Here is a 26,649-nt window from a genome sequence, read left to right on the forward strand (position 1 = left end):
TGGCGATGTTCTCTCAATTAATGAACAGCAAATTTTGTTGAGAATAAAAGCTATTTTGGTTATCTTTATTCTTACTCTTTTGTCGACAAACACAAAGCCATCAACGAGTTATTCGTAAGTGCAAACTCTGATGGAGGAGCTTCAGTACCCTTAAAACATACCACAACTGTACAACAAAACTATGGAGCTATTTAAGTAATATGAAGGCATTTCAAACCAAATAAATGCAGCGCTGTTTTTGCCTTGCAGGTAAAAACTTACAGCTTTCAATCCGTGTGTTATTTTTCTGAACTATTTCGCCTCTCATCCATCATCAATAATACGCAAATAAAATTGGGCAAAATTTAAGGGATGCTCGAAAAAGGCTTAAAATTAGAGAAAAAGTAGTTGAAATCACAAACTTTTTGGCAGGACGAAATGGCTTAGAAATGTCGTTCATCTTTCAAAGAAATTAAAGTAGAAGGATGGTTTCAGTCACATTAGATGCAGCTCTATTGGACAAAAGGTATCGAACTTTCTATAGAAAACAATTTCTTAATGTGATCATCAAATGTCTTCTTTTTAATCAAAAATTCAATTTCTCCCTTAGAGTGACTTTAAGTCATATTGAAACTGAAATCTAATCTTTACTAACCCAGGCTGACTGAGCATCTCTAAATGGCGCTTGGGTGCCAGCAATGATTTTTTTCGAGGGTTGCCGAGTTTTCTAACCTGACCTAAATAATCTTAGATTGACGTTTGTAGAATTGTAAATCGTTTAAAGAGAATGTAAAGAAAAACGCCTACTTCTATCAAATGTCAAAGTGAGTCCAGTGGGCCCTTGTTTATAAAATTCAGTGGCTTGTTAACAAACCAGGACATATGTAAAGAAAAAAATGGTTAAACGTCGAAACGTCCCAAAAAGCATTTCCTTTTTTTTACAGGCCTAGCCATCATCTTTATTCTATATCATCTCCTGCGCGCTACTTTTCTGAAATAGTAACGGTAACTGAGCTGGTTTTTTAGCCCTCCCGTTACTGTCACTTTCTTCTTCACTAAACGAGCAAAAGAAAAATTGTTTCAAGGTTTCGTCCTCGCATGTTTGAAAGTTCCGTCCCAAAAGCAATGAATTAATTATTATTGATGGAATCAAATAAATAATCACGGGAGTCATTTGTTTCACGTCGTATTTATTAAACGTTAATAAAAATCGCATAAAATTTCTTGCAGTTTTAGGCCCTATTTTTTTCTGCAAAAGGAAACGGTATCGATAACTATAACATGTTACTTTTTTTTGGTAACGCTTCAAGCCATGATCTCCTGGATCTGATTCTAGATGTGTGAAGTGAGGCAAATCTAGAGGTTGGGCGAATAAATTGAACAAGCTATATTCGCTCCTTTCCGAAGCATTTTCTAGTTCTTTAGGCGATGATTAATTTCGGAGACCTGTGGTTATGTCTGAGCGCTTTTCCTACACTTGTTCATGTTATGCTACCACGAACAGACCAATAGCTTTGATCATTTTATGTGGCAAATTCGCCTGATGAAGGGGTAAGATCTCATTATTATTTAAAAAGCTTTGATTTGCACTTGCGATTTCAAATACACAATTTCGGTTTTTCTCTTTTCAAAATGCTTCTGATCTTGGTTTTTGGCTTTTGACTAATTTGCGTGGCGTACGATTCTGAATCCCCCGGGAGCTCACGTCTCATTTTTCTTTCCCCATTCTTGTGATGTTTTTCTACCATTATTGTTTATGTCATTCAGTGGTACTGACAATAAACATCAACCATATACGAAATTGATCGATTTCTATACTCTAAAAGTAACTTAAGATCACAACCATATTCAGTTTCCATTTGAAAATATTCAATCATTCTTTGTAGCTTTGCCAATATCTAAGCTATCATCTGTGTATCTGTAATGAGATCATGTTCGTAACACTGCTACATCGCCTTTTATCAAGTGCAATTGATCGAACTAACGTTGCAATTGTTGCAATTGTTGATTCATCCATTGCCACATACGATTGAGCCTTTGAAATCGAGGAAACATTCTCTTTATTTTTTCACGTTTTCATCTAATTGTTGTCTGGCATTTTTTTTTCCTTTTTAGTACGCCAACGTTTGAGTTACACTCCTAGTATCCATGCTCTTTGAAAACCTAAGACAGCCTGGCTATTTTTTTTACTTTTCTATCCACACAATTGAGGATACATGAGCGGAAGAGTTGCATTAGGGTTTTTGGTCTCTCTAATGAAAAAGAATCTGCCATCTTTTCTACTCCACGCACGCATGTTTAGCACGTACACGTACGTATGTCAGAAGAGGTTCCCCGTAGATTGGCATAAAAAGTGGATTTTGAATCACAAATCAACCAACCAAACAGCCCAGCAACTCTAGCCACTCCACTCGAGTGTGTGCATATAACTTTGGTCTATTCTCACTTGCCATCTGGCCTGGCCTAGAGTACAAACGTCGACGTGAAAGAAGCGCACGATATTTGTGAACAGTCCCTACATTCCATGTTCTCAACCAAGACGAGGTTTCAAATTCAGTTCAGGATCTGGCCAGGTCTCGAACGGACGGGGAAAATCTGAATCATGGACATCGGCAGAGACATCCTCACCAACACATTGTTGGGGAGCAAGGATTGGGAAAAGGTGTTTAGCCCGTGGTGGATTACGGTTCATCATTATTTGGTCTACTCATTGGTGGTTTTGGGTGAGTCAACCACTTTGCCAAGACAGATATGTATGTGTATGTAGATCGAAAGAAAGTAGATGGATGGTTTTTTGGAACCTGGAGCACGTCTATGTACTACGATAGAGCTTGATCCATATTTTAGGCCTGATTGCTCTTCCGATCAACTGTATGATCAGTGTTCAAGGCAACTGCTCGTATCATCCTGCTCACCCGAGAAATTATGTCTTACCCATGAAGATTTGTCGAATGAACGAGGAGTTGAGCCAAATTGTCATCGAAAAGCGATATTGCACAACCAAACAGCGGTTAGTGTTCAGGTCATTTGACAACATTTCAGATCACAACCACGAATCACATCCGCTCGTTCCAGAAATGTTTTAAACGAAACCTTTGGCATTATTGCCACTCAAGAGGACAGTGTTTTTGAATATCAAACCATTCGAAACATTGCATTTATGTCAGAAATGTGGAAAGCGGCTAAGGTAGGAAATACCCTTCTTTGATTGTTGGGCTTTGTAGTAGAATCAGGATTCAAATCAGTCTTTGGATCTCACGTGTACTTGCGATGTTTGCTCTTACATTAAAGTGTGTCTGAAATGTGTTAAATCTTTTGAACTTTAAAGCTATGATCTTAAAGCTTTTCTATGTTATTTGTGATGTGCCATTGCTACGTACGTAAATATGGTATATGAGAGGTAAAGCAGAGACATTTGAATTCGTTCTTAAAACTTTCGCTTCTGAAAGCTGTTTAAGAAGATCAAGGTTGTTTCAATCATGGGTTTTGGGCTTCTAAGTGTTTCAAAACCGTTAGGTGAAGTATTACACACCCGGACGTCAAGATTTGAACTTCGGGACATTCATTCTATGCCTATTGGAATAATAATAAGACCCAATTTGGAAAGCGCACGAAAATTGGCCATAGTGGAAAAAGAGGCCTACAGATAGATCAATTTGACCCTTTTTAGTGGACAAAATTTCTGGTGTTTGATTCGGATATGCCAGACCCAACAATGCACACCACAGCTTCCTAGGAATTGATTACTGTCCACTTTCTTCCAAAAAAAAGTCTGCAAATTAATTCTACTTACTCATCAGTAGGGCCGGCCAAAACTTGCAGATAAATATGGTATTTATTGACACCAAATTTACATAAAAGATCAACCAAATTTGCACAAAAATTTGCAAATACACTTTCCAAAACATAGACGTCATCTCGTTCTGGGGGTCTGTAAGGGCTATTTTTGCCTTTCATATCAGACAACATGAAGATGAAAAGGAAAATTATATCATAATATCTTCCAGCGCCTGGATTTGAAGGTGCTCTCCCTATGTAGCACGTTTTTGCCTTGTCCATGGTACTCTGGTCAGTAGGGCTTGGAAAGAAAATTCTTTTTGAGGGCCAAATTATCACAAAAAAAAATATTTTTGAAAGCAGGGAATAACTTTTTCCACAGGAGGATGAGCAATTTCCTTAACCAGTTTCTTGCAAAATTTGCACAATATGCAGGATGCAAGTTTTGGCCGGCCCTACTCATCAGTGTCTGATTTTCAAACGTCGAGTTTGAAAGGTTCATCCATACAAACAACTCTGTTCAATCTTTGAATTCAATGATTACCGAAAAATAATACAAATAGGTAACTTGGCAACAATACCATGGGTATGGTAAGCTAGTTCTTTTCCTTCTTTTACTAATTCATCTTTTTTTTGTAACACATCGTGACATGAGAATCTGCTCCCTATCAGATGTTCGATTGTCGTTAGGCCCTTCTTTCAGGGTAAAATGGCCGGTTCAGCAGAGCGTTTCAGAAGGTTCCGATGGTGTTAAGGATGGTTGAAGAAACCTAGTAGTGTCAAGACTGTTTCTGTTAACTTGATAAGCAGGTAGCTGAAGTTCTTGGATTTCACTACCCTTCTTTAATCCCTCTATGAATAAAGCACATGTGCACATCCCCACTTGCACATCCACATCATCTTCATAGGCACCAATATGTGGTTTTACAATTTAAATGGGATGATTGCCAAAGTAATCAAAGTGCAAAGGCTCAATCGAAGTTTGAATCGATTTTTCACTGGAAGAAGTCTTCTAAGACTTAAAAATACAATGATTAAGCATAAAAGAAAAGTCGTCAGATTGCTTATTTTGAAACTAGCAAGTCGTAACAGACTCTCGTTGTCGACTTATTACTCAAGCATGCATACATACACCTTTGAAAACTTCCATTCAGATTTACTTTAGAAAGAATGAGTTAATTTACAAAACATCACACCTTGGCAAAATCCCTATAGCAAATCCAGTTCATTCTCATTCATTTCAAGTCGCTCATTTTATCTAGCACTTTCTTCCTCAAGGACTTTCTTTTTTACTTTAGGCCAAAGAACACACCACCAACTTCAATAATTGTTTATTGAAAATGAATCCCCGAGCCTTTCCCTTCCATCTTTACTATGCCTGTGTGAATCAGTTGGACGCTTTGGCTTTGTATTTTCCATACTTGGTGTTAACTTTAGCACTTTTCTTGGTCATTCTGGAGAGGCTCTGTACCAGGTAAGAACATTTAGCTTGTAATCACAACATATGGCTTAAAGATTCGAGCCATTCTCGTGCTGGGCGCATGAACAAATTGATTATAAGCGGTCCATCATTATCGTGGACAACATGCTCCTTTTAAATAGGTACCTATGGACAGGTCGGCGCATTGAAAAGTTCTATGAGCTACTGGTCAAGGACATTATTGAGGAGGGTGGCTCGAAAGCAATGAACTCACTTGAGCAACGCCAAAAGTGCCAACAGATCATTTACGACTTCATGAATTCATCTTTCTTGTGTGGGAGCTATATCGTTCAAACGACCATCAAAGTGCTCGTGTGTCTGTCCGTTCTCATCTGGAGCATCATGGGCATGTGCCATTCGCTTAGAGAGAGCTTCAAAACTGACTTCAATTGTGAGGTAGGTGCTCGCTAGTACAAGGTGCCTTATTTGTAACAACTCATACAGTACTCCACGTACGAATTGTACGTATATTCTACCATGGGCCAATAGAATATGAAGGGATGTTTAGAGGTCATGAACAAGCATTTCTGATTCTTTGCACACTAATACGCTCTGTACGAAATGAGACTTGACTCACGTTCAATCGTACAGGCGGGTCTAAAATTTTGCCTGTCCTTTCAAAGCTCAGTGCATAACTCTACACAGAATGAAAAAGCCCTTTTCTGGCAATCTTTCGCCAACAAAAGCTAATAACTTATTTTGTGCTCTGATAAAGGACAGACTGTTAATCCATAACCCAAATGTTCAATCGGAAATTGAATACCGCGTTGGATATAAATATGAAGCAAAAATGTTTCTCGCCTTTGATAACAACGTTGATTCTATTAAAAAGGGCAATCAAATCTACTAGCTTTTTTTGTTCACTCTAACTAGAGGGCTCTAATTCTAACCGATGTGGAAAAGTACGGCCATGAATAAGGTAACTTGATGCTGCTGTTTCCTTCCCCAGCAATTCGACTACATGCATGCCTGCTCGATCACATCCAACGGCATGAACATCGTTTTATTCGACTTGTGCAACATTGTGGTGGCGCTGATTCTGTTGGACGGTATTTTCAACGTGTTTTGGCACTACCGATTCTTCTGCAGCACCAACACTCAAGGATCGATCTTGGTTCCCAAAACAAAACTAGACCGGTTGATCCTTGGTTTCGTGGCGACTAAAGAAGGTGCCGAAAGTTCGTTTATGAATACGTATTTCGGATCACCAGACTTACAAATGCTCATGAACCTTTTGGCTGCCAAGGAAGGCATTTGGGCGGCCATACTCGTTTTAAGCGCATTTGATGCCAATTTCAAAAGCCAGTTCAAGGTGAAATACGACGATCTTTTGGAAAGTACCGACAATGAGATTACGATTATGGTTTGAAACTTTAACGCCTTGGCCTCTGTTGTAGGTTCGGGATTGCAAAATGGGTTCCCACTCCTCAGAGGTAAGCGGGAAGCGGAAAGATGCCACAATCTCATGGAACGAACCTCATGCCGCCTCATTCATCGGTGAAAATGTTCCCACGGAGCATCTGATGTATGTTTTGGAGATTAACCCGCCCATTGACTGGCACAAGCAAGGGGACAATGTGACCATGGTACCAGCCTGCGCCGACGATGGAGAATGTATCTTTAATCCATTAGTGGTCTCTACCGATTGGGACGGGAAAACCACGTCATCTTTGGCCAGTGCCTTAACCACTTTGGAGAGAGAATCCGAGGAGGTCAAGCAAATTCCCAAGTGAGACTCCGAAGACATGGAATGTTGTACATGTGAGACGTAAATTCATTGAATTTAAATAGACCTATTGGATCTCCTCCTTCAAGGCTGGATAAATCGAGTTCCAAAGACAGCGTTTTCTCCGGCTATTCTGTCAATAACAATGCTACGGAGGCCATTGTGAGTGGGACTCACGCCAACGGCCGGAACTTACTCGCCACTCATTTGTACAAATCGAGCATGGCCAGAAATCAGACAGAACAGCGGACAACGGCCTCGAGGTCATTCAAACACGCGTTTGTGGGACTTCGAATGGACACAGACTACAAAATCACATTAAAATTCGTCCTCTCGGGTCGGGCTTTGGGCTCTGAAGCATTCACCATTTTAAGTCACGATGGAGAGAGCCGGAAAACGTCGGCCGTTTCAAATTCAGATTCGAACCTGAACTCCTCGTTGGCTTCAAGGACGACTCGTAATCAGTGGATCCAAGCCAATAATGATACGGAGTTGACTGCAATGCTGGAAGACTGCGCCGCGCAGTCAGACCGTGTGATCTTGGATTTTGAAGCCAAATGGTGTCCAAATTGTCGGAATTTGCAAGAAGCGCTCAAGGTACACATGATCCATGCCCGAAGAGTACCAGCCATCACTTTCACATGGCAAGATTATTTTTTTTTGCAGGAATTACCATCCAGGTGCCAAGTGAAGCATAGTGTTTTCATTCAAGCGGATGTGGACGAGTGTCCGAAGGTCTCGGCCTCCTTTCAATTTTCCACATTACCCGCGCTTTTCGTCCTCAAAGAGGGTCAAATTGACCATTGTATGATGGGAAAAGGGGCATTGGAACATGGACCGGAGATCATAACTAAACTGTGCGCGCTCGACGAATAAAGCCAAAGGTTAAAAACACCGCTCAATATTTATTTGCCTAAACCTGATTGATAATCGTCGTGTAGTATGATTTTTATTTTGCTTCTTCTTCCTGGTTTTTAATCGTCGTAATCACCTTCGTATTCCGTCTTTCAATTTTGGGGACTCTTAGTCAATGAGGGGGAGGGGAGACACGCGTTTCTGATTACATTTTCAATTCGATGTCAGTCGGGCATTGAACATCTTCGTCATGATTTTCGATCTCCTTGTCCTTGCATTCTGACCTTTTGTCTTTCCATATGTTTTGAATGCTAACGCCATTTCACCCTTGCATTGAGGGGGAAATTCTATTCTTTTTCAACCCGCTCTCAACCTTGCAGCTTCGCCATGGCTTTGCAGGTTTTATTTCATCGTCGAATTGGCCTTGGAATTTCAGAGAATGAAAATGCCATTTAGTCCATCGCAAACCCGCTTCGATGGGGGTTTCTTGATGATAAAGAGGCGGGCGAGGGAAAGAGGGTATAGGGGTGGGTGGGTGGTACTCGAGAATGTCGAGTGATTCCAATCGACACGGGTTCGTCTGTTGAGGAAAACTCGCACATTCAAGGGCCAAGATGTCATTGCGGTCAAGAGAACGACGGGAAATGAGAAAAATGAGGCAACAAAAAAGACAACGTCAAATCAAAGGTTATAATAAAAGAAACGTGAGAATCAACAATAGCGGTTTGGGGGATGGCATTAGTGAGGATGGCATCAGTGGGGATGGGATCATTCTTAACGTGTTCTTGTCCATTTGCTATACAAGGACTGTACCGGAAAGGGGAGGGGCGGGGAAGGTCAGATTGCTTTTTGAATGTGAAAATTGGGTGCACCTGGTTTGTCAAACGGAATTGGACTATGGAAATGGAAAGATTTATACAAAACAGAATTGGGATTACATCTTTACGAGCTCATGAGGGTATGAAGTTTGGAGCCAGAGGTGTGGAGGTTAAGACATAACTCATCAGAGGATGGAAGGAAGGGTTGATCGATAGGTAATGGGATTCGGGGGGATATTGGTGGTGTGATGGGGTGGTAGTAGTAATAGTAGTAGTTGTTGTTGTTGCTCTTGTAGTAGTAGTAGTAGCAAGAGTAGTAGTGACAATTGTAGTAATAATGGTAATAATATGAGAAGCACTCTGGTTGGGACAATCTAAGTGCGATCATGTGCGGTCACTTTCGATACTCGAACACATAAGCAGTGTATTGGCGCACAATCATTTCGGTAATGAATGAAGGACAGAAAGAATCGTTCTCAATTTCGTCACAGCATGAATAAAGCTCCTTTAGAGCTGAGAGGGTGTGTCGTTGGTACTGTACTGCCTGCCAGCCAATGGTGATGATATTACTGCGAGTTGTGATTTCCTTTCGAGGATGATCTTTCAAGCTTCACTCTTTAGAGCTCCATAGAAGCTTAGATAGAGGAGAGAGGGATCGAGAGAGAAGGGCCCGTTTAGGAAGAGGAGAGGGAGGGGGACGAAACGAGAAATAATAATAACAATCTGACAAGGCTTAAATAGGACCAAAGAGGCGGCTAATGATGTCGTTCTCCAAAACCTGCATAAAGGAAAACTTTTTTTCCACTTAAAAGTGCACAAAAACTTGGATCAAAAGAAAAATATTGCAAATCCCATTCTCTTCTCAGAATTGAAGGGCACTCTCAACGCACGAAGACGAGTTTGATTGAAGAAAAGCCAAACTCTCAAGGGAGAAGAGGATCATATGTGCCTCCTACACGTTTGCTCAGCGAGATTTAGACACATTGACAGCAATGACCATTGACTGAGTGCCGCAGCAAATGAAGAGATGACGTCACACTTCGGAATCCCATCCACCGACTCATTCTCTCACAATTGTACCACTGACTGAACGTGAACATGTAGAAGCAACCCAGCGGCCAGTTCGGTAGTAGGGTCTACGAAAGATCATTGAGCATCATGCTTCGCGGTATACATAGCCATTGGTTTTATGTATAGCAAAAACAACATTAGGAAGGGCTCGAACCACGAATCGCTTGGCCAACGCGAGGTGTGAATTTTTGGCATGGTATTGTTCTAAAGGGAGTGACGGGCGTTCGACGAAGAATGGCTTGTTCGCTAAAATATGCCTCAAGATCGAGACAGTCGAGCAAATCCGAGTTTGTAGTTCTAGCAATAGACGGCCACTGTCACCATTCACAAGAGTCATTTTGAGGACTTTGGAGACAGCCTTGTCCCCAAGCGATGCTTTTTGGCTCCCCAAAAAATGTTGGGACCGTGCTAAATTGAAACACACTCGGAGATATTGGATCGACACCAGACTGTCAAGATTTTTTTCGCTTAGCAGAAACGGAAAACTGGGACCGTAAACCGTAATGGGCATTTCAAATGCTTCCTCGCAACCTTGCTTGTTTCTGTCTCATCTTCCGATCCGAACATCGACGATCCAAGGCACACAAAGCGTAACATAAATTGGTCCTGCAGTCAATGCCGAACTTCCTTAGAGGACAAATCACATTCGATGATCAAAATTATCGGAATCAATCCCAAGGCGTGGCAATAGAAATAACTCTTCACATTGAAAGGATGAGGCGACCACTCTCAATGCCATTTGATTCACTGATTTGAGAAACGATGGATGAGGAGCATTTTCTCAACCGATTCATCATTTAAGGTTCTCAAAGTGTGTCTGAACAGATGTTTTTGGGGTGGTCAAAGAAGTGAAGAATTGTTTTGGAGACAAAAATTTGAGACACTTGAGTTGAGGTTGCCTCTTCCTCTCATTTGCCTCCACCTCCCGTTGAATTGCTTGCAGTCACGGGCATAGTGGGAGGGGCATTGGAAGTGTTCACAGCCGGAATGACCTTGTTGCCTTTGCCCCCTAAGTTCATATTGGTCAATGGTCTTTGATTCTGGTGAGCTGGTAGTGGTTGTGGTCCTTTTTCACTCGCTCCGCCGGAGGTGCTCGAGCTGGTAGACAAGTTGGCGTCATCACCCCCTCCAACTGCGACAGAAACACCACTTGAGCTTTTGCTCTCGCTTTGGCCAGAGTTTCCTCTGGAGGCACTTGATAATGAAACTGCTGCAATACTCTTGGCAGAGGAGGCGATTTTGGCGTTCTGAGTGGCTGTTGTTGGTGCAACTATGGTCATATCACTAATATTCACAGACGGAGTGGACGGCGACGTTGAAGTTGTTGTTGATGATGAAGATGACGACTGGTGACGTCCACTCACGTTATTGGTCACAGCAGGGTTGTTGATGGTTTCAATTTGTTTCGGGCCACTCTGATCTTTCGCCGCACCACCGGCTAGAATATAACCAAAATTTCCGAGAGTTGGGTCACAATGTCTTGTGTCTATTAAGTTGGGTACTCACCTTGACGTTTGCCCTCTTCTTTAGAGGGTTTTTTGGTCCCCCTGGAGGAAAAGTCTGCAGCACCCAAGGGAGATGTAGACGTCGTCAAATTTGGCGAAGTACCTGCTCTTTCAGCAGCCTCACGCTCTTCCCTCTTTTGTTGTGAGATGATTTGAGCATAGGTTTTCTGCTTTGAATCCTAAATCACCGACTCAATCACGTTTGAAATCTGTTCGGCTTATGCATGCATGTAATTTCAGAAAATCTTACCTCATTACTATTCTCTCCAGAGGTTTGATTCGTGTTAACCTGAGACGGGTATCCACCGATATCTCCGTTGACTACTGCATCCTTTTGATCATTGATAGTTCCAGACTCGTTAGAGTTTCTATGTGGAAACCAAAAGCATTTGTTACACTTCAAATCTGAAGAGCGCATTTAACTGGAAATGTTTTTTTTTTTTTTGGGGGGTGCATTTTTAAAGATATTCAAACTTTTTTCAAAGGAAATATTTAATATGATTAAACAATGGCGGGATATTTTGGTCATAACGGCAATTGATAATTCAACTACAAACTTCTAGGCCAAGCATCCACGGTCTCGGCAAATGATTTTTTGTTTGTCTCGAAATGAAATCTTTACCAAAAACTTACTTGAATGCGTGCGAGATCTTGGACTTTTGATATCGGCCATCATTGACACCACCACTGTTTGAAGCACTCGTGGAGGGAGTAGAGGGGATAGTGGAGACAGCAGCAGCAGTAGCTGTGATGGCAATGGTGGTGCTAAGGGAAGTTGTCGAAGGTCTCGCCGAGGCCAAGGTCACACCAGAGGAAGTGAGGCTCGTGGACGCGACAACCTGAGCCAAGTCAACACTGTCTTTTGCAATTGGAACTGCACTTTTGGAAGGTGCCATCTCTCCACCTTGACTAGGACTCGAAATAGTCTTGGACGACGAAGCAGTTAGTCCACTGGAGTCATTGGCTATCTTGCCTCCGTGATCTTGATCGTCTAACCCTACAGGGTCCGATGACTCTCCATGTGAAGTCTCTGAATCCTTACGACTGATTGAGGATTTCATTTTAGCAGTTCCCTTTACCACGTCAAGAAACCTAATCAAACCGAGAAACATCAAAATGATACCTATCACTGATTCATAAATACAAAAATAAGTTGACGAATTTGTTATCCTTTCAAAAATAAACAACAAAAGTGAGATTAGAACTAAGCTTTTTTTCCGCATCATCAATCAACCCTTTTATATCATATGGGTAGCTAAAAAAGCGCATAAATATATATAATATCAAATATTATCACAAAATATAAACGAATCATTGCACCATAATAAACTCGCAAGAACTCTTAAGGTACGTACCCTATTAAGTCATTAGTTCAACGAAAATCAACTGTAGATCGTAAAATGAAAACTTACGGCAAACTAGCAGTGGCCAAAACATTCACAGGAGTCGGGTTAGCACCATGCTCATTAGGACCGGTTGAATCATTTATCACGTCGTTCATCTTCTTGCCAGGTGGCAAACCCGGAAAGTCGTTGTCTTTCATTTCGAACTCAGGTGGAGGTGGTCTTGGCACAGGAACTTGCCCAGCTACGTTGGTGGCATCCGGAACTGTCATCGAGCCTCCCTGACTAGCCGAACCGGCACCATTTGGACCACCTTGATAACGGGAATGTCCTCGGGGCGCTCCGCCTCCATATCCACTGTTTGATGACACAGAACGGCCAGCATTGGGGTCATCAGTTCCACTTCGTCCTCCACCTCGAGCACCACCACGGATTTTTCCACGTCTACGCCAAACATTGCAAAAATCATTATTAAGAAACACAAACCTCCGGAAGCACTTATAGCTTACCTCGACGGGGCTCCATCTCGGCTTGATGTGGAATCCATGGAAGACCTCGAAGAATAGTAGGTGTTATTAGCATTGTGTGAATTATGCGAAGCATAGGGGTGTGATTGGGGCTGATCAGTGTTATAGTGCTTCACATGGCTTGATTGGCTCGAAACTGTGGTTATTGCGACCACGCTCGGGTGTCCACTACCCGCCAAAGAGACAACTGACGATGTGTTGTTTGCCCCAGTATCTACGTGAGTAACGAGAGGAGTTGCGTCTATTGAGACTGTGGAGGGCTGAGAAGATTGACTAGGAATCGAAGTGATTGGGATGGTTGTTGAGGCCACGGCTGCGACCGACACTTGTTGGACAGGTAGAACACTTCCCACTAGAGGAGCAGCAACTCCAACTGATACGCCACTCACACTATGAACATTGTTGACGCTCGGGTAGGCACTGTAACTCTTTTTGGGTGCATTTCCCCCGTCCCATGACCTTGGGCCACGGGTGTTACTGATACTATTTGGACTTGGGTTGTATCCACCGTAATAATTGGATTGGGAATGGCTGCCTTGATTATATCCATGGAAGGTCCCTCCTAAAACACCATTGCTTCCAGAAGATTGATAAGACGAGTTACGCAAATCATTGACTTGTCGATCTCCCGCAGAGGTTCCTCCTCGACCACGTCTCGACTTGTAGCTTCCCCGACTACCCAATGGTTTATAAGGAGGCACATACATATTTCCATTTTCGTGGAACATTTGGGTCCCCTGTGAATTGAAGGCTGGGATAGGAGTCGGCTGGGGGTACCAAGGCTGCAAAAGGCCAGGTTGAGTGTAATATCCTTGCTGTTGTTGTTGCTGTTGTGGCAAGGTCTGCAATGAAAGAAGTGTAATGATTTAGTTTTACATTGCAGCCGCCACAATTGAACTTGAAATGTGCGATTCCAACAAGTTCAGTTGCTTCAATGCTAAAGCGATAATTTATATTTCGTGTAAAACGAATGAAGAGCAGCATCGCTTTTGAAATAAATGCCGCAAACAGAACAAAAACATTGCTTGATAAAAATGAACAGATGAAAAAAAATTTGGCCTTCGGACTTACGTAAATGTGAATTTGACCGTTATAGTTGGCTTGGGCCGGCTGCATTGTTGTCGAATTAGCCATTGAGTAAGGACTGGCTTGGCTCATGGGAGTCGAAACAACTGCAGTCACCATAGCAGTCTGGGCCATGGCATTGGAGTTATGCTGCTGCTGCTGTTGATGATGATGATGATGATGATGGGTGTGAGGGTTCTGGTGGGCCAATGCAGGTGCTCCAGAGCTCATGTTTGGGGGCATTCCCGAGTTGATTGTTCCTTGTGGATGAAATGGTGAACCCGATGAACCCTGATTGAGAGCGGGTTGGGCCTGTCCAGTGTTAGGTCTAAAGCTAGTCTTCATCACATTCGGAGGAGCTTGTGTCATTTGGGCATTTGAAGTGGTCAGCACAGACATTCCAGAGGTGATCGTCACTCCAGCACTTGAAGTAGGTGATACTTGTCCAGAAGTGCCTGATCCGGAGGGAAGACGATTCATGGGTTTTGCTTTGATGCAAGCTGCGATGGGTTGTCCCTGCGAAATTAATGTTTTCTTTAGTAGTGTTTGAATTCTGATGTCATTGGATATTTTAAAGATAAAGATATTCTTACTTTAAATTCTTTTATTTCCTCTCTCAGGAATTGATACGCCATCTGAGCGTCAGTGTCACTTAGAAACGTGATATACCAAGCTTTGTTTTGGGCATTTTTCATGATGAAACAAGTTCTGCGAATAAAAACCACGACATTAGATTTCTAACAAAAAAAAAAGTCTCATACTTCTTTCTACCTCGATTTCATGTGATTTTGTATCCTCCGGAATATCGCGTAATATCACAGTGCAACGAGTATGCTTGGGGCGCACCTTTTGGCCACTGTCGTCCACTTGCACATTTGGACTATCTGAAAACGAAAAGGAAAACAGCTAGAATGTACATTATTATTCGCGGAAATTCAAGTTCAGCATACCGCGTAAGACTTGCGTCACCAGCTCCTTGTCATTGGTTAGCCGTTTAACCTGGTTGAAATTTGCTATCGTCCAAATCGGAACAAATTGATCTGCATCCATCTGCGACTTGAGATACGTATCATGTGCAAGATTTTCTCGACTAAAGTAATATTCCAATTGGACTTGTAGTCTCTTTTTCAACTCGTCCAAGGTTAACGTGGTCGGATCTAGGAGATTGACATTGGCATGGTTGGCCACTGAATGAAGATTAGCTTTGAGAGTCTCTTGTGAAGATTGTATCGAGTCAAGGGACAAGGGCTGCGATGCCGGTGGAGGTACAGCCGTTGAGGTGGTGTAAGGCACGGCCTGAGATACGGCAGAGCCGGATATCATGCTTTGCGGTGGTTGCGATAAGTGGTGCGGGGGAGGCATGGGCATCATAGGCATCATGGGGCCCATGGACTCATAATTCGAGACGGGCACGAACGGCGCGGGCGTTTGGCCAGGTGTTAGACTGGGATAGCCAGGCGCTGGATGGTAACCGCCGTGTTGGGGTGGCACAACTTGTGGCTGAGCCATAACACCGGTCTGGCCATTGGTTGGTACGTAGGTCGAGTACATGCCATTCGGACCACCCGCTGTCTGCACATAATGTCCAGAGGTAGGTGGACCGCCCGGATTAGACAAGTATTGAGATTGCGGAACAAAAGGCGCCGCACCCACGGCCATTGAAGAATTTAAAGAGGCAGATCCGTCGGGTTGAGCGTGCGACATGGGCATCATCATCACGTTCATGGCTGAATATTCCATGGGTGGGTACGCCATGGTAGGAAGCGAAGACAAATTGGGATTGGCGGGGCCGTAACTCTCGGCTACCGCCGTGTGCGATTGGGGATGCATTACTGATGAGCCTGGAGCGGCAAAGGCAGGACCGGGCGGGCCAGAGCTACGAGAGGGTCCAGAGCCAATTGAAGACGGGCGTTGTGGAGGCGGATGGGCACGAGTTCGTCCGCCATAGAGTAACGCCAAGGTAGGCGCCCGTCGAGTCGAAGCCCCACAAATCGGCCGAGCTAATGGGGAAGCACACACACGGATACACCCAGGAGAAGGGGGCGAGGCCGAGCTGGTCAGAGCAAGTGGGGCGGCAATGGGCGCAGCGGATGGAGACGCACAAGCAAGAGTAGCACCCACACACTCACGGGTTCGAAGGGCGGGGGGCCCACCAGCTGCAGTTAAGCTAGCGGTCCGGACAGAGTCCGCACTATGAATCTGGCCGAGACAATAAACAACGGACACAGAATCGGACGGGCCGGCACGCACACTGGACGCGGCTGGCGCATATCCGGACGGGATCAAAGCGACCACGGACGAGGCGGGCCAATCTAGAATGAGGAGGGAGAGTTCAATTTGACTACAAGTCAGATCCACGCCAGCTCGGATCACGGATCAGCCAAAGGATCTAAGCGGGGACACCAGTCCAAAGGGCTCAAATGAGACCAAAGGCCCCCCACCCCCCCTTTACTGGTTTAGGGCTAGAGGCCACCCATAAGCGGGCCTCAAATCTTAGATCCCGGATCAAGCGGCCTATTCGATGACCCAGCCCACTGCCGTGACTGACAGCGTGACCCTGACCCAAGCGGGGCCAAGAGAGCCCACGCCGTTAGTACCACGCCCACACTCCCTTCGGACTGCCCGCCGACCCGTACCAATGGATGCTATTTGGGCCAGTCAAAGAGCGCACTGGTCGAGACTAAGCCGGGACGCCATCCCGGACAGAGGGTGGGCGGACACGTGGCGTGGGTGGTCCAGAGGCATCAGTGGCCTAGCCTGGCCAGGCCTGACGGTAGGCTGGAGAGAAAGAGGCGATCAATGACACGCGGAAAGTGGCGGCCCGCCCCCGCAGAGGGAGGAGTCAGGAGGGAAACGGATGACGGGCCACGGGGGCGGGATGGAACGGTGCGGGCTCACAGAGGGTGGACTCACTGTTTGTAGCTGGGTTACTCAAGGTCCTGGTGGGACGACACCAGGATCCAACGGGTCGGAATCCAAGGGCAATCTTGGGGGCCTGGGTGGAATTCAGCAATTCGGACACTACTTCCTTCCTTCCTTCCTTGCTTCCTTCTTTCCCTGCTTGACTCACGCATACACTCGCACACCCGATCACCACCAAATCCACCTCCAAGCCCATCACGCATGCACACACCCTCACACTCACCACAGAGTGGCTGCTCACACAGTCGCTCGCTCGCTCACTCACTCACTCGCTCACCTCCTTCCTCACCACGAGGCGGGCTACACATACCACCAGCCAGCCGGCCTTCCAGCACAAAAATGGCCCATCAGCCTGCTGTTTCTGCCTAAGCCTGCCTCTTCTGGCTCAAAGGCTAAATGGGCGTCGGAATGGCCAGGCCTGACCGACGCAACTTGACGATGGTCCCACGTTCAATGGGCCATGCCTGCTCCCTGCTTCCGCCCTGGCTGGCCCTTGTAGCTGTCGCCACCCGGATCATAAGTCGGCACAGCCAGTCCAAGTCTACCACCGGCAGTTTGAACTGGACCAAGGTCCGGTCCTAGCCCGGCCAGCCCCTAGCGGCGAGTCTGGTTAAGCTGATCCATCCATGCACTAGACCCAATGATACATGTAGTCGCCAACTGGCCATCAAACAAGACCTGGCCCGGGAGCCAAGAGGCCAGTCCCGCAGTTTTAAGAGCCATAAGGCATGGGTCAGGCTGGCCAAATTTCATTCATTCGATGACTGGCCTGAACTCACTTATTTTCAATTATGAGCTTTTATATCATTTCATGTTGGCATCATTCTAGCTTGATTTACCACAAAAATTCAAAACTAAGGATTCAAATCAAACCCTAACCACACTTCGAGTTAATCGTCGTCAATTCTTGGCCTAAAGGCTGGGTCGATTGGCTGCTCATATGGTCAAACTAGGCATAGGGGCTCAAACTTTAGTCAAGTAACATCACACATTAAAAGGGGTGTTCACTGAGCCCGCCCGCCCGGCCGCCCGCCCAAATCCTAAGCCATGAGACGTCTGCAAGTTCAGGCTAGGGCAGCCCACTCATTACCAGAGAACGTGACATACCTAGCAGGCAGCAGTCCTAAATTTCATTTCTCTCCCCGGTGCAATGCTTCTCTTAGGGTGACGAAGATGGGAATCAGGAACCCGCTTAATGGCTATTAATAAGAATATTGGCGGGGATTTCAATTCATTTGGCATCTTCCACTCATTATTAGATCTAACCTCGTCATTTAATCCTAACACGCGTGGAATGCTTGCTTGTCGACTCTTGCCTCCGTATAAAATCATCTCTCCACACAGGATTCTCACGCCACAAGAAGTGGTGGCCCTCGCTGTTGGGTTAACCAGGCATAGTAGCCTTATTGCTGGCTCGAAAATGGATGTTGCTTCCAGGCAAAAGTAAAGAGCGAAAGCCATTGTGAGACTAGGCTGTCTTGGCCATGTGATGATTTCACATTGCCGGCTTGAAGGATCCCGCTTGGAACTGGTTTTGAGGAGTGCACTACCACGCACGAGCGGTGGAAAATGAGTGACTGGCCGAGGACGGAGACTCAATGGGGCAGTCGGCGATGGATAAGGGCCAGCCCGATGGGCGATTGAGATGAAGACGAGTCCAACTGTCGACGACGGGAGGGGAAGCAGAGAAACGAATCAGAAATCCATCCTCGTCAAGTTCGTCCCATCTCACACGTGCTACATGGCGGACAGCGTGAGAACTGGACTTCAGACAACAGAAGCCAAAATTCTCTCTCCCCTAAATAAACCAGCCATTGTGCCCAAAATTGCCTAAATATGAATTCTGATGACGTTAGTAATAGATAAGATCGACAGAGACAAGATTTCTGGCGAATTCTGCCATTTTCTGGGCTGTAATGGCAGAAAATACTAGAAGGTGGTTCAAAATATCCGCCGGTGCTTGAAATGCCCGACCTGATTATATTGATCAAGAACAAGAGAAAATTATGGCGGTATCTTTACTAACTAATATTGATAAAATTGATAAGCCAAGAATGAAATAAAATTCATGCAATTCTTTGATTTCTGTGATGCTTGACGTATTTTCGTTTGATTGCAGCAAAATTATTGTTCACAGGCTCTAAGTAGTAGCCAAACAAATGAACTTCTAGCCATTTATATCAAAATGATATTAGAATCCGTCACACACACAATTTCGATTAGAATCAAAATTGATTTTGACGAAACTCGCATTCTCGACATCTTGAGGGCTGTGGCAAATTCAAACTCCATAGGGCATGTCAAGTGAAGGAAATTCGAGGAAAACTGTGGTCAAACACCCTGATTTTGGGCATTTTCGGGAGGGAGAACTAAGACAAACATCAGTCAAATCGCACTGTCTGCCATTGAATTTTCAATTATCAAGTAATTTTGAATGAGCTGTTTTATCAAACCCAACAAAGGGAACATGTTTGGTGTTAGACGGTGAAGACCCTATCAAATTGGCTCAATACCACAACACGATTTGTTTAGAAAAGAATGCAAAATGGAATAAATGTCAAAATTCAATGCATGCACAGTGTGGTTTGCCGGGGCATGTCATCTGTGAGCTTACTCCATTGGATAACGTCAGTTGCTCATGAACGCGTTCTCTTGACAAGCCCTATCTGACTCCAGTGATATATCTTAATCACTGCAGGATTCGACAAAATATGTCATTTTCACAAAGAGCTGAAATTGCAAAAGTTCGACGGTTTGGATGCACAAAGAACCTGAACTGACGTATTGGAAAGAAACCCGGTAAGTGCATCCCTCTAAAATTCCTGCTCGATATACAAGCAACATATTTTGTTGGAATCTACAATGATTACTGATTAATATCTTGCTCATCAATGCAAAACTCAATTTCCGGCACGTCAAGGCAAGGACACTAAAGCACCTCTTTAGAGTCCCTGGTCAAGGATACAATCAGACATAAAATTGGAGTGAAATAATGTACCAGAATTAGAGAAAGATGTTTTGAATGTGTGAAAAGATTTCTATTTCTTGCCATTTTCTCCCAAGTGGTCAAAGATGTTCATTTATGATTTCTCATCATATCTCACAGATAGGGGCTTATCAAATCATATTTGTAACGTTGTAGAAGAGAAATCCTGTTATAGCAATTTTGGTTATGTGGACCACCTTGATATAAGCACCAATTTAATTGCAACCAAGTTTTTGATCTACAATTATTTTGGCTGAAGGAACCAACTGAAGATAGAGAATCCGTTTTTGGGAACATTTTGGATATCTTTCTACAAATATGAATTTAAGAAAAGTTTGGGAATTAGTAGAAGTTTGACCAAGAAAACTACGTAAATAATTAGACATTTCTAGGGAAGAAGAAAAATGAAAAATATTCCGTCAACCCAATCAACAAGTTAAGCAGGAAAGAAGTTACATGCTTCAATTTATAACAAAATGTTTGGGTGAGCTATGATGTCTAAAAAGGGGCGCTGTTGTGGAATAGGGAAAAGAAGCAACTCTGTGATTCTATTCTGTCCATAGCTTCCAAATAATATGCCAAAAATTACCCAACCTTGGAGGATTAAGTCAAACAGATAAGGGGAAAATCAAAGGACAGAGTAAAAAAAGCCCCTTGTCTACTGATCATCACATACTGGTTTGTACTCGTAGGTCACTAGAGGGTCAGGACTATAGATTTCTCCCCTCTTTAATATTTACCCTATTTCTGCTAGGCGTCCAATTCAAGGGGGGAGGGGGCGGATACCATAACATCTCCTTTGGATAGATGTGTGAAACTGAATTAGAATTCAGCAGCCTTACTTCACAAAATGCAAGCAAAATGTAAGCAAGGTCTGTCATTGGTTGAAAGTGCGGGCAAGCAAAGTCAAAGGAGTAAGCAATCCCTGTCAAAGTGAAAAGGCGATAGAAATTCAAACTGAACGGAAGTCGTCATTTTCAAGGTCAAAGTTTCAGATTTCCAGTCAATAATTTTGTCCAAAAATGTTACCACAATACGACATTTTTGTAGCCATTTCAGAATCAACCACAATTAGAATCCTTTTTGCCTCATAATCTGTGCCGAAAGAAAAAAATGTTCAGACCAGTACATAACTTAAGCTAATATCGGCAAATCCCCTATGTACAGTAAGAAAAAAATGCAAAAAACTCGAAATTGCCCCCATGCTAGATTTCAAAAGAAATTGTCGCTTCTTTCATTTTATGATCATTTATCAAACAAAATTGAGTGGCTAAGATTAATACAACAAAAAATGTTTCAGCTAACATGACTTTACTAAAGAATTGGCCAAAAGCAAAATTAGTCACCCTTGGAAAATCATGAATTTGCGAAGCTGCCGAGTCCCTTTTGGCAACCTTCCACATGAAAAAAAGTTAAAGTTGATAGTTTTGAAATGAAACAAGTGGCACAAATCAAGAGTTCCTTTGGCCGTCAGAAGTCCCGTAGGGAGAGATTATCTAGAAGCCAGGGTGACCCAAAGATCAGCTCGAAAAACCTAAAGATTCATTAGCAAAACTCGCAGACGCAGAGATTGTTTGATAAACTATTCTACAGTTTGAGGTCCAAGAAGCTAGATTGCCAAATTAAAGCCTCTGGACATGAAACAGGGCCAAAAAGGGAGCTAGTTTAGAAATTGCCCCCCTAAAACTTCTGAAATCAAATGGTCTTCCCCTCAACCTGGTCAACCTGAAGAAACTGTTAGCAAATTACTTTAAGTTATTTATGCTTATGTGAAGCTTTCTCTCAATATCAGATTCAAGTGATCTTGGAGAGTAGGCTTCAATACATCAGAAAAGGAGAGCGAGACAAGGCTAGGTACCTGTGCAATGCGTTTTGTTCAACCCGCAAATTCAGTGCCACGTCATTCAGCATATTTCTATTCCGAATTACGCTTCACCTCCCTGACGTGTAAACAAGGGTCACGGGACTTGAAAACAAAAAATTAGGACATTGCTTTGGAATCATCTGCTATGATTGACACTTAAAAAAATCATTAACTGATTCATTGGAGGCAAAACATGAAAACTTTAAGGAACACAGCAACAATCCAGGTTAGGATTGCTTAGTTCTGATCAATACGATTGGCACGTTGGATTAGCTTGTGGCAAGCCAGACAAGTGTTATATCTTTTTAAATAAAAAAAATTTTTACGTCTCTCACAAAAAATTGCCGTTGAATATGACTATCGTAAATCAAAGTTTACATATTAGGTTTTTCCTCCAAAATAGAGTTATTAGTAACGAAAATTACGAAAAAGTAACGAAATTACAATAATTTGCTCCCATCTTTTAAAAATCCCATTACATTTTAAAATGCTGTAATTGTAACGACGCAAAAAAGGTCTCATTACTCGCTCCAATTTTCATGCTCCAGAGTGGCATCTAATTTTTCGTTTCTCTCTTAGCAACTGAGGAAATTTGAATCTTTTACGAAATCTTAAAGGAAATTTCCATGTTTTTGATATTTTCATCTATTCTGAAAAAAAAAAAGATCAGGGTTGAAAATGGCACTCGCTTTTTAAAAGAACAAATTTGTTTGTGGTTTCAAATCTTATTACATTTTTCCTGCTCTGTTGTTTAATTCTCCTTAAAAAATTCCATCGGACTAAAAGACCTGACTCAGAGCAAAATCTTCCTGTGCTTTGAGAGCATGGTGCACCAAATTTCTCAACTCTCCCCATATTCATCCATCACTTAGGCACCCACAGCAAAGTTTTATAAGCTCGAGAATTTCTAATAATGTATTTCTTACGAACATGATATGAACATGGCTAAGTAAGTAAAGAGTAACGCAATGTTAAACAAATAAGCAATATCAATGCTCATTAATGTAACATGTTGACAGGAACTGTCAACATGGCTGCATTGAATTTGATTCAAACAGTCCTAAAAGCATGTTTCACTAATAAGCTTTGATATATGTGGTTCATTTGCTTAGCACTGCATTGCTCCCATTCTTGGCCATGTTCGTTTGGCCGAGCCAAGGACATACTCCTCAATGGAGTCAATGAAAATGCGCAATAGGAATATAAATTCTTTTCAAAATTTGAACTAATTCAACGGTACTAACCTTACCCGGTATTAACCTTAAGCCTCATGGCTTTTTGAAATTTGAAACTTGGAAGTCAAAAGGCTTATTTCAAAAGTCAAAATAAATAAATTCAGGGTGGGCATTTCAAATCCGGACAAAGTTAAGGTGTTATAAGTTAGGTTTGGTTGCAAAAAGAATTCTCTTTTTTTTGAAAAATCAAACTTTAGAAAACTGATTTGCTGACTTCGGTTTTATTCTTTTTTCGCTGTTACTTGAAACTGTCTTCGAAACCTAGTGCTGGGGCGAGTCCGGCAGAAGTCAAACTCGTACGAGTCCTTTAATACTTTGACATTTTACCGGACTCGCCGAGTCCGGATTCGAGTCCGGCAAAATATCTTTTACTGCAGAGTTAAGCCCGAAATTGCGAAATTCCAAGGAAAAATGAACATTTTTTTGATGGATCTGGGCTTGAGTCCTTTTTAAAATTAAAAAAGTTTTTGAAAATAAAATCTTCGACAGAATTTGATTGAATATTTTAAGTATTTTTCAAAATCTAACGTTTCTTGAGATACTTACCGAGTATTAGTATTAGTACTTTTTATGGAGTACATATTATCTAGATGTTTCTAATCTAAAACTGAGATCATTTCCTGGGCTCATCGAATATTTGCAACCATGACAAAAAAAGTAATGATGGAAAAACAGTATTAGAAATTCTCGGGTTTTATAAAACTTCCGTGTTAGAACCCTGTGCTTAAAGTCATGGATTTGAAATGGGGAGAGTTGAGAGGTTTGGTGCAACATACTCCAGCCCGTAGATTTCTAGACACTGGATGTCGGACGACCGACCACTCGGCTGGTAAAACAGTACAATGGATGGTCTCCTGGGAATTGAATACAAACCGGTTTATTGTACTGTTTAGCCAACCGAGTGGTCGGTCGTCCGACATCCAGCGTCTAGAAATCTATGTCCAGCCAAAGGAAAATTTCGCTTTGAGTCAGGTCTTTTAGTTCAACGGAATTTATATGAGGAGATATAAACAATTAAGTAGTGCAAATACAACAAGATTTGAAACCACAAACACATCATTGATTGTTGTTAAAAGCAAGTACAACTATTTCTTTAGGATATATGAAAACAGCAATAAGGGCTATTTCTGTCAAGATTGCCATAAAGCTTAAAGTTTCCTTATTTGCCAAGAGAGAAACGAAATATTAAATCCCAATCTGGAGCGCAAACAAAGGAAAGTTCTAGTAACGAGTAATTTTGGGGGTTTTGGGTCGTTACAATTGCATCATATTAAAATGTAATGGGATCACAGTTCCTTTTTCGAAAAAAGGAACGAATCACTTTAAGTTACTACTGCCCTGCCTTCACATCCATGACGCGGGTAAGCTTTGTTTTATTTAACATGGAATTACATCATTGGTATCGACATTTGGAATACAGATGAAAGTTCTGCCAAGATCCTGAGGACAGACTATAACCAAAAGATGACAAGAATGTTTCATTAAGGGCATTTTGAAACAGTTTCCAATGGTTTGTAATTTATTCAAGAGAAGAAAAATATTCATTGAAATGCAGGTGAAAGTAATTGAATTACAATTAGAAAGTAATGCTTGTGGCGAGACCCAAGATTAGAAAACAACAATTTTGTCCTCAAAACACTAGTACCAAAGATCCAACAAAATGTTGCGACTAAATCAGGTCGGATGATCTGTGTCAAGTTTTGAGGACATTTTTAGCACTTGCATTTGTTGGTAAAGGAAAGTCTTGGATTCCTCCTCTTCTACTTCTAACGGGGCACAAGTTGAAGTAGGAAAATCATTGAATGATCATCTCGAGGAGCATTCTATAAGGCTATTGTAATCACCCTAAACATACTCATTATATGAATTTAAGATACAATGGAACTGAAAAAGTGATCTCTACATTTCCTTGAATTTACTTTTCACAATGGACGTTGTTTAATTTTCAGACTGACCATTGTGATTCTCACGTTTGCCATGCAAAGTAATAACCGTTATAGCTTGCGCATGTAATAGCTTAATAATTGCTGATTGGCTCCATTGTCATGGAATCCATGGAACTAAGCATTGAAGGAAAACATGTTTTCCAGTTAGAAATAAATTAACGTTCATTAAGATCAAAATTGCTGACAAAAATAGATATATCAGAAGAGAATAAGGACTGAAAAGGCAACTTTATCTTGTATGGCCACGACCATCCAGTTCACATTGCACCGCAAATTGAATGCCATTTTCGACGTTCAAAAAGATCAACACCCCTTGCTTTTTGTTAAAGTGAATTAATTGGTACTTACCTCTGTGAATGTTATTGTTGAGAGGGATGTTACACTCAATGTTTGTTGTTGGCGCTAAATTCAATTGATGTGATTTCAAACCAATGACAGGTACTTTTGAATTCAGAAGAGACCTTGGTTTTGACACACTAGAGCACGTGAACAATGTTGCGTCAATTGAACTTGGAAGAGGGGCAGTATCCCTGACTTCTTTCTGCTGTCTCAAATCTTTGGGATTCTTCTTGCTCGAGTTTGGAACCAGATTTCCCAAGCTTTGACTCCTGTAGATCTTGGACTGAAAGCGCTTTTTGGCTTGAGCTAGGATAAACTCGTTTCCCGGTCTGGAGAACAGCCCTGAATTGTCAATTGGCTTAGAGCCCGTAGACACAACGGACGAAATTAAGCTCTTGGTCCTTGATGTGAATGCCCCATTGATGGAAATTCCATTAGGTACTATGAATGACTCTTTGGTAAGGGGAGTAGGAGGTGTCACCGTGATCGTCGTCGTCCCACCGGGCACGTCGTCAGTGGAGGTGACCCCGTTTTCTTTGGAATTGATTAAAGGCCACTTTTTCAACGGATATGTAGCAGTAGATTTGTAACCAATAGATGATGACAAATTGTTATTAGCCTTGGAGCTAATCTCAAACTGAGGGGTGATCGGACGTCCCAAAAATTTCTGTTTTTTCTTGGAAGACGGCTTATAACTTAAAGCAGTAAAATACTTGGATGCATTGTTGGCACAATTGCTGTTTCCACGTTTCGAGGAGTCTAGTAATACGGGTTCAATAGATCTTGATGATGGTGAAGACGATGATGAGAGTATGGTGGAACAAACTTGGGTTCTATATAATTGGGTAGTAGATGTGCACAACCTTGAGCCAGGATTGTTGAACGAGGAAGTTTCATTTGCCGTTGAACTTATCGTAGAGGCTGCTGCTTTGTTAGTTCTAACTTGTTGAACATAAATATTTTGATTCGAGGTAGACGTCACTGTCTGGTTCTCTTGGTCTTTTGAGGCCTTTAATTTAGCCAGAGATGAAGCTAAAGAACTTGCTAGGCACTCTTGACAGTTCCTTGAATCTAAATTAGGATATTTCGTTGCATTGGTCCGTGCAAATGAGCATACATCGGCCTTGGATTTCCAAGTAATCAGATTAGAGTTCACCACAATTGTAGCCTCACTTACAAGGGATTTTATTTCTGCCTCGTTCAAGGTTTGT

The 26,649-nt window shown here is 42.6% G+C and overlaps 2 protein-coding genes across 6 annotated transcripts; one reads left to right on the forward strand and one right to left on the reverse strand.

Annotated features, from left to right (window-relative positions):
- Positions 1-1,909: 1,909 nt before the first annotated feature.
- LOC131885667 (uncharacterized) lies at positions 1,910-7,868 on the forward strand. 4 transcript variants are annotated; one of them, XM_059233777.1, is made up of 9 exons: positions 1,911-2,702; positions 2,827-2,989; positions 3,055-3,166; positions 5,055-5,230; positions 5,359-5,632; positions 6,186-6,548; positions 6,634-6,965; positions 7,028-7,559; positions 7,629-7,868. In XM_059233777.1, exons 1-9 carry the CDS (start codon positions 2,582-2,584, stop codon positions 7,836-7,838), a joined length of 2,283 nt encoding a protein of 760 aa, XP_059089760.1. In that variant the 5' UTR covers positions 1,911-2,581; the 3' UTR covers positions 7,839-7,868. The 4 variants fall into 4 exon arrangements, with proteins under 4 accessions (XP_059089762.1, XP_059089760.1, XP_059089761.1 ...); XM_059233778.1 differs by having other exon boundaries at positions 1,912-2,702; positions 7,052-7,559; XM_059233779.1 differs by lacking the exon at positions 6,186-6,548 and having other exon boundaries at positions 1,910-2,702.
- LOC131885666 (uncharacterized) lies at positions 7,848-15,133 on the reverse strand. 2 transcript variants are annotated; one of them, XM_059233776.1, is made up of 10 exons: positions 15,097-15,133; positions 14,918-15,030; positions 14,740-14,854; positions 14,153-14,662; positions 13,064-13,863; positions 12,624-12,998; positions 11,845-12,303; positions 11,462-11,579; positions 11,213-11,390; positions 7,848-11,144 (listed from the first exon to the last, which is right to left on the reverse strand). In XM_059233776.1, exons 2-10 carry the CDS (start codon positions 14,926-14,928, stop codon positions 10,615-10,617), a joined length of 3,096 nt encoding a protein of 1,031 aa, XP_059089759.1. In that variant the 5' UTR covers positions 14,929-15,030; positions 15,097-15,133; the 3' UTR covers positions 7,848-10,614. The 2 variants fall into 2 exon arrangements, with proteins under 2 accessions (XP_059089759.1, XP_059089758.1); XM_059233775.1 differs by having other exon boundaries at positions 13,064-13,923.
- Between the last annotated feature and the right edge of the window lie 11,516 nt (positions 15,134-26,649).

Source organism: Tigriopus californicus, chromosome 8 (genome assembly GCF_007210705.1).
Source record: "Tigriopus californicus strain San Diego chromosome 8, Tcal_SD_v2.1, whole genome shotgun sequence".
NCBI classification, from domain to species: domain Eukaryota; kingdom Metazoa; phylum Arthropoda; class Copepoda; order Harpacticoida; family Harpacticidae; genus Tigriopus; species Tigriopus californicus.

What these genes read in the sequence shown, in the direction of transcription:
- LOC131885667 (XM_059233777.1), top strand. Translation starts at nt 2,582, where the DNA reads ATGGACATCGGCAGAGACATCCTCACCAACACATTGTTGGGGAGCAAG. An exon ending in ATTTCAAAAGCCAGTTCAAG is followed by an intron (nt 6,549 to 6,633) that starts GTGAAATACGAC and finishes CCTCTGTTGTAG; the next exon opens with GTTCGGGATTGCAAAATGGG. An exon ending in ATTTGCAAGAAGCGCTCAAG is followed by an intron (nt 7,560 to 7,628) that starts GTACACATGATC and finishes TTTTTTTTGCAG; the next exon opens with GAATTACCATCCAGGTGCCA.
- LOC131885666 (XM_059233775.1), bottom strand. An exon ending in AGGAAATAAAAGAATTTAAA is followed by an intron (nt 14,663 to 14,739) that starts GTAAGAATATCT and finishes TTAATTTCGCAG; the next exon opens with GGACAACCCATCGCAGCTTG. An exon ending in CGAGATGGAGCCCCGTCGAG is followed by an intron (nt 12,999 to 13,063) that starts GTAAGCTATAAG and finishes TGTTTGGCGTAG; the next exon opens with ACGTGGAAAAATCCGTGGTG.